General features: G+C 38.5%; 1 protein-coding gene across 3 annotated transcripts in view; it reads right to left on the reverse strand.

Annotated features, from left to right (window-relative positions):
• Window positions 1-1414: 1414 nt before the first annotated feature.
• Window positions 1415-12688, reverse strand: part of GFPT1 (glutamine--fructose-6-phosphate transaminase 1) — a 57861-nt gene continuing 46587 nt past the window's right edge. For all 3 annotated transcript variants that reach the window (XM_045005171.1, XM_045005170.1, XM_045005172.1), the window contains 6 exons: window positions 10580-10737; window positions 6556-6670; window positions 6065-6192; window positions 5144-5311; window positions 4296-4457; window positions 1415-3001 (listed from right to left, as the gene is read on the reverse strand). In XM_045005171.1, the coding sequence (XP_044861106.1) occupies window positions 2957-3001; window positions 4296-4457; window positions 5144-5311; window positions 6065-6192; window positions 6556-6670; window positions 10580-10737 (776 nt within the window). In that variant the 3' untranslated portion in view covers window positions 1415-2956. The remainder of the gene's footprint in view (window positions 3002-4295; window positions 4458-5143; window positions 5312-6064; window positions 6193-6555; window positions 6671-10579; window positions 10738-12688) is intronic.

Below are 12688 nucleotides of genomic sequence, written 5' to 3' on the forward strand. Positions count from 1 at the left end.
TTTAAAAATACATCAGTTAGGAAGGAATTAATGTTACTGGCTCAGTAATCTAAACATTCATTTCAGAGAGCACAAGACAGTCTAAAACTTCCAGCTAGCAGCAGGAGGATAAACTAGTCTGGGAGGTGAGATGGACAAACATTGTTTCATCAAACTGCAATATATCTAGCGAGATAAGAAAATCCTGTATACAATCTCTCAGCACACTGGTAAAACTGAGATGCTTTAAGTATATCATAATCATTCAAAAAAATTCTTCACAGTGAGTGTGCTCCATAACATTCTTATTATACATTGCAATATCTGATAGTCTAGTCACATATTTCAATTTTAGTAAGCTGAGTTTTGGACCTTAATGCAATTTACAAAATCAAGCTCAATTTAATGGTTGGGGTTAATTTCTAACTAGTAAAAAGTTTGTGTAGTAAGTCTTATAGGCTACACGCCTTAACATTATGAAGAATAGGGGCTGTCCGTCCGAACTAAAGAGTGACTTTGCAATATTTATAAAATCTCACAAGATAAAACAACTCTGTAGAAACTACAGCTCTTTAATTTAGTATCCTATTTCTTTGGTCCTTTGTATCAATGTAGCTATCTTTTCATAAATAGTAAGCACTTGCTACAGGGCACAAATCGGATGGAGAACATCAAATCATATTTAAATATAACTAGCATATTCTTAATATACCAGTGGAGAAGCAGCTGTCCTACTTCTAAAATAAAATCTCCCCTGTACAAACCTAGACAAGCACTTGTAGCTAATTTTCCAAGTTGATTAGGGAAAGACCTCCAAATCAATTCCTCTCCAAGAAATCAATGGGTACAATAGCACACTCAAAATGCTTCCCCCTTTAAGGGCCTCGCTTACATTAGAATCCCTGCAAACAAGGCCAGAGGATCTTAACCTGGACGTTCTCCCCTTGACTTCAGCCCTTCTAAGTTAAACTGCTTGAACAGCAGCTCCCTCCCTTTTAAAATGAAACTAATATAAGCTAAGGCAAGTCAAGGTTAAACTGGCTTTAACATACATAGTGCTTGGCTATACAAAAAATGTTGCTTGTTTGTAAATCATCGTGGGAAAGTCTCAATTGTCAGTTCAGGCTGAGGTGTCTAATGTAATAAGCAAATACTGTAGGAATTAAATTGCTGTATTTACTACTTCATTCCTAAATACAAATTAATAGCTCAGCACAAATCATGGCCCGCATACAATGCACGAGTAACTGTACTCAAGTTCATCATTTAAAGAAAAATCAAGTTCAAGTCATTTATTGAACGTATGCTTCCAGTTCTTGCTAAGATGGTAAAACTAAGCAGCGAACAGATCTATGAATAAGATACAAAAATGCAGGAAGTTAAAAGTGATATTAACTGTAGCAATGCCATCTGTTGTTCTTTAAATTATTTACTTCAGCTACAGTCCTTTGAACCTGTGTGAGCAATTGTCTGAGTCAACCTGGATTATGCAATTCAGCACTCGACTACAGCATACTCGCTCGGAGAGCCAAGTTCTTATCCTAGTGTTGGACAGTCTCTCTGGTAAAGCAGACTTCTACAAGGTCAAAATATTACATTTGTGAAGAAGAAAAAAATCCCTAAATATTGCAGAGTGACCTTCATGTTTCATTAATAAGCCCCAGGCTTCACTTTACATCCTACAGTACTATGTTCTTAACTCTGGCTGTTTACTTCAAACCCACCACTGACCATATGAAATTCATCCTTTTGCAATGTGAGACTTTTGCTGTTTAACATCTTCTGCAAGCTACTTAAAATATTGTTTGTAGTCTTGTGCATGAAGCTTTGTTAATTTTCCTGGTCTAACCCCATTCTCAAACCCAAACCATATATGCCACTGAAACTATTTGCTGTCACTCACACTAATTAACAGCAGCCGTGAGCTGCAGAAATGAAAGCCACGCATTTGTTCCCTGCAACTCTCCTGGCCAACAGTCAATATCCTTGATGGACTGACATCTTTGTTAAGGGACACTGTCACATGTAGTGCCATTCCCTCCATTCATGAGCACACATAGAATGGAGTAAGCAGGGAGGCTTTTGAAATATACAAGAAACTTGCTCTAAGAACAGCATTCTTGTATATGTTCCAAATCATGCTTGCTAACAGCAGCAGCACAATAAACCCAGAACCTAAACTAGGATTCTCTTTAGTGTTGCAGTGATCAGGGGGGAGCACTAGATTTCTCCTTCTCCCCCCCCAACAACAAGGGGATGATATTGTTTGCAAGTATTACATACTGGGCCTTTGAACTTTGCCAGTGTTCCTTCTATTTTGGGTCAGATGCTGCCCTCACTTACACATTAGAATGAGCTGCAACAACTCCATAGTTATGTTGTCTTAACAGCAGATTTTGGCCCAGCCTCTGCAGGATTGTCAGTTGCTAGGCATTTGGCATAGACCAGATCCTTTCTGAGGCTAATTTTAGGCACGCTAACCAAATTACATAAAAGGAGAGATTCTGATTAGTCACTGGATTTCCCTTTATATAAACTGGGCAGAATTTGACCTAATCTCTTCTAAACCATCATGTCTGAATCTCTGTAGGCTCATTCATGGCCTATTACAGCTCTGATTTCAGTGTCAGACGTTGGCACGTACCTTCACTAGCAGAGGCACTGCAGATACTGAGATAATGCAATTGACTAAAGTGAGGTTAATTTATACCTAAATTATCTCGTATTAAAGAGCCCCGCAAACTGCTTCCTTTAAAAGATTACCAAGTCTCCTAGTGAACACCTTTCAACAAAACAAAGCTATTGACATGGCATATGGAGTTAATTTGACAATCACTAATGTAACAATTATGGTGATTTTATACACAATGATTTAGCAAAAGATTATTTGATCTAGGGGACTTTAAAATCAAGGTTTTTTGGTACCCAAAAAGTCTCTCCATTTACTTCCCCATACCCCTAAGATTCAGATGCACTTTTACTCTACAGTTACAGATTTGGCCAGATTTCTTGGAAAATCAACCTGTAAAAAGAAAAAAAAATGGAATTTTTGTGAACAAGACCACACATACCACTATTTTACACTTCACGAAAGACAATATTAAAAAGTTACGGGCATCTGTTAAAAAGCTTTTGTCCAAACAAGCAAATAACATCTCATGAAAAAAATTTCATATCAGTTACAGTTTGCAAAACAGCTCTTGCTAGGCCTCTCCTGCACCTATGTAGCACAGGCTCAAAATATTTACTTATTTTAAGATGTGTAAACTGAGGCATAAAAGGTAGGAGTTGGGCAGGATACACAGTCTGCCTTTTAGAGAAGACAGAAGTTACTGCAGGGAACTATTCAGTCTCCCTTAGTTTAGTTTAAAAAATAATTTTAGCATGAAAATGTAACCACATTACCGGTAAAAACAAACCCCTGTACTGAATGTTGGACTTGCATAGTACATTTTAGTTAAGTGTGTCATGTAAGTTCATTGTTAACTCTTACAAGTCTGAGAACTTATAGCACCATTCTCACACTCAGTCACATTTTGTGGCTGTTTCAAAGAAACTATTTTTTCAAACATTCTTTACTAGGGTTTGCAAGTAGTTCAGCCAAGAGAATTGTGTAAATAAATCAAAATACAGGAAACTTCTCTGGTCCCTGATCTAGCTCAAGTGACAATTAAGCTTAATTTTCTGCACCCAGAGGGCTTGTCTACACCAGACTTTGTTTGTGGCAAGCCAGGAGGTAAATTGACAGCACTCTAGCCTGCCACACATTAAGGAGCCATGTGGACTCTGCTATAATGCACTAAAGTCCCCCAGTGCACTCGGACATACTGCGGTGTTACAGTCTGCCTGGCCATGCACGAGGTCTTGGTGTAGACATGCCCTGAGAGGGGAGAAAAGCAGAGGGACAGACCCTCTGTATGGAAGTCCTGCAAAAACGACAGCGGTGGATGTGATCAAGCTCACAAGTGAAGTGTGCTGCATTGGCGGAATGTCCGTGCCGGAGTCCTTGGCAGGCACCGTAGCAACAGCTGAACCATAGTCTCTCTCTTTTTGAACAAGGGAGGGATGATTTAACTTCCAGCAGCAATGTGTGAAGAGGTTTATATTCAGGGAAAGGAGTATTCAATGGTAAAAGTGGGGAACAAGTCTGTTCTCTGCCATAACTATTTCTCCACTGACTTAATCATGAAAACCCTATTAGATTAAAGTAAGTTCAGAGAACTGTATAGGGTTCTGTTCAGTATAATAGATCTACTGTAAGTCCTTTGGAGAGTAGACAGACAAAGGAAGGTATTTAAAGGTAGGATAGTACTTACATCATATCCTCTGAGAACTGCAAGATGGAAAGCCAGAAGCTGTAAAGGGATGACACTCAAGATTCCTTGCAGACAGTCCACGGAATGAGGAACTTTGATTGTCCTCTTATTATTATTAATTGTCTCTGTGTCTTCCTTATCACAAATCACTACCGGTCGCCCCTGGAAGAAAGAGAAGTGTCAACAAGTAACAGGCAGAGTCAGATACACACATACTCCAGAAAGGTTGTCTGATAGGGCCCCTTCTTGCTTCTGTTGAAATCCCTGGCAAAACTCTCACTGATCTCAAGAAGGGCAGGAACCTTTCACTTAAAAAATAATCCAGAACAAGGCAAGTGAGAATAGCAATAGTATTTTACACTTGCCATACTGCTTTTTAAAACAGACAGACTACCCTGCATTTTCCTTCATTACTTAGATGGTTCTCTCTGTGTGGAAGTTCTATTTCATTTTTTAAAATTGCAGCAGTCTTCTTCACAAAAGATGATGCATTATCTTGTTTTGGAATTTCAAGATAAACCTCTTTAAACCAATAAGCCATACTCTAGACTATTACCTTTTAGGTATCTTGTCAAAACTGGCACTTAAAAGCCCCAACAGACTATTTACTTCAGAGTGCATTGGCTCTAACTGGCCCGAGACTACTGAGCAGTCATTTGATGGTATTCAAGTTGTTACTGCTGGACTTGAACTGGCATTCTAAAATCCCACAAAGGAACCGTAAAAATGCTGACAGTAGATCTAGCGATCCGAATCTTAACATTTCTTGAGCTTTTTAGCGATGAAGGGAACAATTTAAACTTCTAGACTTGGGATGATGCAGTTCACGTCCATCTCCAATTACTCACCTGCCGCGCTATAACCTGTTGGAGAGCATTCTGGCACTTGGCATATGTATGGTCCCTCATGATGATCATGATAACAGGCATCAATTTGTCTACCAGGGCGAGGGGACCATGCTTCAGCTCACCAGCCATTATGCCTTCCGAGTGCATGTATGTGATTTCTTTTATTTTCTAGAGAGGAAGAAGGATATCCCTGTTAATCAAGCTACAGTTTGGCCCTTGTGCAGTACACTGAGCAAGTATAGGGACGTGTTTATGCACCATCATAGGAAGAAACTAGCTCTCTCCACATTCCAGGGGAAGGGTGATTTAACTAAATTATTTATTGGTGAACTCTGGACCAGTCTGTTGTTTGCATAAGTCAGCTAAAGCAGGCTGGAAACCTGGATCTGGGTCAAGTGGCCCAGAGGAGAGGTTCTATACCCACAGCTGCCCTTGCCCCTAAGTCAGTGTCTCTCTCTTTAAACCCTAATACCGACCTTCCTTCCCAGGAGCACTATGGCTTAATGTTTGTATTAGGGCTTGAAAAGGTCATCCTCTGTGTAAGTGTGAGAAGAGGAAATATTAAGTGTCAATAGTAGCAGCACATAACTCCTGCTGAAGACAGGGCCAGCTCTTCAATGGGCACCATAGGGTGTGCTGTACCAATTACATGGGTACTGAGCACTCTTGAAAGAAAATCCCTCAGTCATTAAAGGAACTCACCCAATGGCATAGCTTTAGTGCAGTAACACAGTGATTGGAAAAGTAAAAGTCCATCCAGCATTAATGGAGGGCCCTGAGGTTTAATAATGTCAAGAGGGTACCCATGTTTAAAGCTCATACAATCCTCAGATCCACGTTAAGTGCCAGTGGGTGTGCATTTATCAGCCAGATCTACCCAAGGCAGTTCAGAGGGGTATTAAAGAAAGAGAAACTCCTTACCAAGGCTCCCTCAAGACATGTAGCGTAGTGATAGCCACGTCCCATAATCAAAACCGACTTCTGATGGTAAAGCTCTGTTGCCAGTTTCTGGATCTCATCATCCATGCTCAGCACTTCTTTAATCAAGTCTATTAGTTAGGATGAGGCAAAGGGTTGAGACAGACACACACATTTACTCAGTACCGGGGCAAACAAACATGTTTGTCTTCCTTAACTGCAACTTTACAGGGGTGATTGATTTGAACCTGATTTTTCCCCCCTTGCACCAAAGCCCCTTTACACTGCTCTGCCGATGTATGCTTCTGAATGAGAATCAAGTCTGAAGTTCACACTGAAATGTGGATATACCAGCTATCTTCATCTTACCCTTATGCCCTATTTTTCAGTGGGACTTAAATGCTGCATAGATCGTGTGCCAGCCCTCTACCAAGAGATTAATTTCATTCAGCAAGAACAGTGTAAATGCAATATTAAGAAAATATGCTTCATACCTGGTAGGACCTTCAGCCCCCGCATGATTTCTTTGCGTCTTTCTTGCATAGAAATCCTATCATCACACATCATGAGGGCAAACATCACCAGAGAAACAAACTGGCTAGTGTAGGCCTAAAGAGAAGAGACAGATAAATCTTTTAGGCTTCTAAATATGATGGCATTACTTGATTGACTATGATTGTGAGGATTAGACAGCCAGTCTATACAGAGTCTGAACACACACAGAACTTCATATGCCCAAGTATCACAAATTTAATACTTTGACATCAGTATTTCCAGGACCACACATTTATATGAGCTATTCAAGAGCACCTTGGACTTGTCAAAAGAATGATGTCTGGGGCTTTAAGGGAGTTAAGTGCCTGTTTTCAGTGGCACCTTTGAAAATCCCAACCAGCATATATGGTAAGGTCCATTCACGCTGTCAGTGTCATAAAAGGAATGTAACATGAGTTAGAATCAAGTCCAAGGCTTTGGGATCATTTTTAATAGCTAAGATTTAAAAGATATCGTAAAAGTGCCCTATTGCAAACAATGGCTTTGTGAAATTAATGTATCCTGGACAACAGCTGGAGACCACAATTAAGACAGCACTGCTGTAGGACTGTATGCAGCTGTAATGCCATCAGCAGCTAAAGGGAGAAAACACCAGTTTTGTGCTTTAAATGTATAGTTTTTAATGGGCACTTAACTGGTTCAGGAGTTAACTTTTTCTTTTTGAAGGTCCCCTTAAAATCAAAGACTAGTCTGAAACTGCTTGTTCCGCTTTTATCATGAAAGTCATTTCAAGCTTTAAAAATAAACCTTTCATCCTTATTAAGTAAGGAAACTTGCAAGACATCTCTTCAAATTGTGCAATAATTTCATTCCTAACTGCCTTAGCTAACACACACAGATTTAGTGTTCAAGAATAGTGCAAAGTAAACAACATACCATGAAATAATAGCAAACTAAGTGGAAGATTTGATACCATATAATGAGAGAATTTACTTTTTATTGCACTTATTGATTAAAGGCTAATACCATTAGAGTCAATGGCAAAAATCCCATTGAGTTCAGCTGGACCAGGATGAAAGTAGGACTTATCATGCCCTCCTTCTCTAGGGTAATAAATTCTGATACATCCATTAAAAGAAGAAACGATTAACAAAAAGGTTAAATTTACAACAACTAGACATCAGCTTTTTTTCCTAGAAAAATTTTGGATTATTGATCTAAGAGTTTTTAATCAAGATATTTCAATCCAAAGAGTTTGAGTAACAAACATTTCTCCTTGTCTGGGCTTTGTGGATAGTGGCGAACAATCTCTCCTTGCAATTTAACTGACTTCTTATAAAACAAGAATTAAAGGAGGACAACTGCTCAACTAAAATTGTCATAAGGTAAATATTTAACTGCACAGAATGAGCCAGGGAACTGCAGATTGAGCTTTTACACCTTTTTAGACTGTATAATAAAGTAAAACCCAACACTTTACAAATAGATAACAACTTGCATTTCTGGCTGCAAAGCAAACCAGGAATTAAAACTATGTGCACCTTCACTAACAAGTGAACTCATAGGTTGTAGCTAAATATTCAAGTGAAAGTAATTATCCCTAAACAAACTTCTGCTTCAATAGTGTAAAACATAGCTCTTCCAAGGCTTAATGTGTGAAGTGCTTTGAAATTCTTGAAAGAAAGGTGTAATATAACTGCACAAAAAAAAAAATCAATGGGTTTGCCTGTGACTTTTTTTTGCTATTCAAGCATTCTACTACTAGCAGAATCAAGAAATGTATTTAACTTCAAGTTTGTACAAAGAAAAAAGTTTTGTAACTATGCATCCATCATTTAGGGAAAACAAGTTTATCAATTAATTGGTGCAGAAGTTTGCTGCATGACTAAAGTTTTTTAAATCTAAGACCCTAGCACCGTTGTACTTGGCAGCATACAATTGAAGGTTAACGTTGCTCTTTTATATTAATTGGTACAGTTAACAGTGCTTGGATTTTTTCTGTCACCAGCAAAGGCTGCCTTTTGGATTCTTATGTTCTCAAATTGGATTTTCTGAGCAACGTCTTCTACAGCTGATCATTAGTTATCAATCTATGTTGAAACAGCAGCACATACAGGTAAGGCTCTGCATCACTAGAAAGAAAATAAGTTTTCAGTGACCTACAAACAGTACAGTGTTGGCAATGCAAAAAAGCCTATGGACAAATAGCTCACAGGAGTTTTTGCAAGAGTCATGAATTTTCCATGATCAAATTCCCCAGTGAACTGTTAAACTCAGCTGTGGTTTTTGGCTGAATTTATGTAGCAGATTGACATCATCTCTCTCTTAAAGCAGATTTCAAAGTGCAGAAGCACTTTATCAAGCAAATGCAGCAAAGCAAGTATTTTACACTGTACCTTGGGCAACTAAACCCCAGAGTTAGTAAATGGCTATGCACTTAAAGAAAAAAAGGCTATTTACTAAAATTACTACCTTAATGGCATACTAAAGTGAAGCTATTTCCTTTCATTGGAATAATTCAGACATTTAATCCCCTCTTTTGTGCCCTGCACCACAGATGGAGCACCCGGGGCAAACTATGAGAGAAATGTTGGAAAATTGCCCTGACAAAAAACAGAAAAACATTCTCTGGAAACGAACCTGAGATAGCAGTTTGTGGGGTAAATAAGCCTGCTCCTCCTTGTCCACCAGTTAGAGGAAGCCTCCTTCATTTTCTCATACATGTTTCTCTTATTCAGCCCCAGTGAGAGATTGGGCAGATATTGTATGAACATGAAGGTGATGTACAAGCTATAACTATGCCACTACAACCACCACAGAGAAGAGGAAGAGTAGATATGTAAATTCACTGCCTTCAGTGAGAATTATGCAGGCACATTGTCTGCACAATTCTATTCTGCAGCGACCTCCTCTTTCCTGGTAATATCACAGCATTTGGGTTAAATGGGAAGGGGCTGAAAACATGGAGTTTAAGGGGGGGGCCCCTCAAATTTGGAACTTGTTAGTCCACCACAGCCCCAGCCTGATAAATTACACCATGCTGTAAAGGTTGATTTACATCTCTTGCTTCATGGAAGAGTCCCTGAAGAGGCAGCTGGAAAGTCTTAACTGCAGGAGGGATTGGAGGAACTATTAAGTGGATCACAGTAAGATTTTAATGTTAACAGGACTGATTCTCCTTTCACTTTTACAGGTGTAACTCCATCAACTCGAATGATTACTCCAGATTTATAGCAGAATCTGGATTGTACATGTGCACATGTACTAAATTAGCACATTTTAAACAAGCTTAAATAGGGTTCCACTAACTTTTTTTCTATAAAAAAATAAACAGCTGGTCTCTTTAAATATGGACAGACTTGGAAGGAAAAGCAAGATGGTGGTTAGCCACCCAAGTAGTACCAAGGTGTCCCACAATTCTCTTTCCTTCTGTTAACTCCCTGATTCCCTTAAAAATGTTTCCCAGCAGTCTGCAACCCTGCTACTCAGTGACAGACTCATCCATCTTAAATGCGCAATAGATATGTTGTTTTGGTTATGGGCAATGTAAAATCTTTGGCAGTGTATATATTCAGATTTACTGTTGTGTACAGAGCAATTTTAGCTATTTTATTTTTAATTCCTTTGACTCATGTACTAAGATTGAAACAGTTTAAAATAAAATGCTTGATTTTAGAAACTAATATGCCTTATTGTTGTTTAAATATTTTTTTCTTATCTACATATCCTTGGATCAAAGAATTAATTTGCTTTGTTCCCTGACATAACATTTTAAGACTATTCTGTCATAACATTCCATGGCTCAATGGAAGTCTGTAGTAGTTTTAGTCTTAATCAATTTGTATCAACACAACTGTGAGGGTTTTTTTGAATGTGCAGAAGCTGGCTAATACATTAACTGCTACAAATCTCACCCTGTGAAGTACCATGCAGTCTAAGTATGGTTAAAGAGCTTCAGTTACAATAAAAAGCACAGTCAACTATACTTAAAATGAATGCGAGAACGATCTATTTGGTATTCACCTTTGTGCTGGCCACACCAATCTCTGGTCCTGCATTGATATGGACACCGCAGTCTGTCTCCCTGGATATGGAACTGCCCACAGTATTAGTTATTCCTACAGTGAGGGCTCCCCTTTCCTTACAGTATCGAAGACCCATCAAAGTATCTGCTGTCTCGCCTGCAAAGATTAATTTACATGGTCACAATTTAAGTTCAGTTATAGGCAAGATCATTGCACACCTTATTACTACTCTGCACTGGAGGACACAGTCAAATAGCTCAGCGGAAGTTTCAGGATGATACTGTAGTTTGCAATTACCCAATGCTTTGAGTGCCAATAGTTTTTAGTGTAATGGAAAGTGTTCAGCAGGAATGGTAACTGTCTTGAAAATTATAATGAAAATAGATCTCTTCTTCTGCCTTGGTTATGAGTAAAGAACACTATATTTGTGTATATATATAGTGGCAAGTTAATTTGGCTCAAGTATACTACCTATGCAATATGTTAAATCATAACATTTAGATGCACAGGATAAATGTCCTACAATTTATAATACCCTGCTATGAACCAATTCAAAATGATCTACTGCCAAAAAACTCTAAAAGCAAGATGGGGAAGAGGGATACAGTTGGGCCCATAAGACAGCCCTTATTCCTAGTCATATTTGAATACTTACAACCCCCCCCCCTATTCTTTATTACAAAGTTCTGCTGCAATCTGTCAAAACTACATTTTGATGGTTTCCTCCAGAAATTTCCTCTCCCCTAAAAAACATGGTTTTGTATCTACCACCTGTAGAAAACTATGGGGCTGGTCTAAGTGGAGGGGTATTTTGGTCACACAATCTGGCCTGGGTCTGGCTTAAATGACATGCAATTTTAACCTTTTAAAAACAATCTCTCAAAGGCCTAGGGTGTGCACTATATGAGATGGGGCTGGCTCAGTCAATTGTTTACATCAGGGGGAAGAAGAGAGTTAGAGTTTCTTTGGAGACAAAGTGTGACAATTCTGCAGCTATTTACAACCTCTCAACAACTTGATTCAACTAAGCAAAAAATTGTATTGATGATTCACTTCTACTGCATGCAGAGCTACACCCCAGAGCCAATATTAGAAAGAAAAAATCCCTTAATTTTGCCATGTCTTACTGGAATGCGTTGTTAAATAATACCCCAAGGGGCATTCCCTCTAACTGTATGTATGTGTACAGTATAAGCTGTATCAAAGAAGTAATAAAAACAAGGTTAAATGAGTAGATTATCATGATATAGCATGCAGTCAAGGATTTCCAAATATTGCTACAACGCTTAGATCACCACCAGACTGAAGAATTTTTAAAAGGCTAAAGCAACAATGCAGGGAGGGGTATTGTGACCTCAACATTTACTTTGATTTTCTAGCATCTGGAGATATTCAGCAGTGTTCTGCTCTCATGAGACTGCAAGAATAATGCAGATATCAGAGGAATCCTGTTTATTGGTTATATCCAAATTTTAAGGGGATGCGTGTGCCTGTGGCACACTCACAAACACGAACCATGTTAGAAACAGATGGCATTGTTCCTGGAGAAAAACAGCAGCTACATGTGTATTCAAAACATGAGTGAAAGTTGGAATAGTCAAACTGGCTGAAAGATTAAATTAATCAGCACATGCACCCAGGAAACATACTGCTGAAACAAGTTAGTTATTCAGTACGGTTTTCTGATAGTAAAGATTAAGAATTTATTAATACTTTAAATCGGTCCCTGGTGGCTTTTGTATGTTAACACAATTTAATTTCATTGCATTTTTTTCTCTAGCGTATAGTGGCGAGAAAGAGAAGGAAAAAACTATTTCCTTCCAAATATGCCTTTTCATATTAAAGTTCAAGCTAACAGGACACCACGCTAGGGAAGAATCACCTTGCTTTATTGCAAATGCCCTATAATATTAAAAATGTATCCATCTGGTTTCAGTATAGTGTAGCCCATGAAGGATACCATTTATTCTTTAACCTAAGTGTGTGTTTTAGCTTATGCTCCATTCCACTGTGTGATTTGTTATTTTATATATTCTTGTGTAACGATTTCTGTGTTAAATTACATATTTCAAAGGCCACTGGATGAGGCCCCTATAGTTGTTTAAAG

The sequence above is a fragment of the Mauremys mutica genome, chromosome 2 (genome assembly GCF_020497125.1).
Source record: "Mauremys mutica isolate MM-2020 ecotype Southern chromosome 2, ASM2049712v1, whole genome shotgun sequence".
Lineage (NCBI taxonomy): Eukaryota > Metazoa > Chordata > Testudines > Geoemydidae > Mauremys > Mauremys mutica.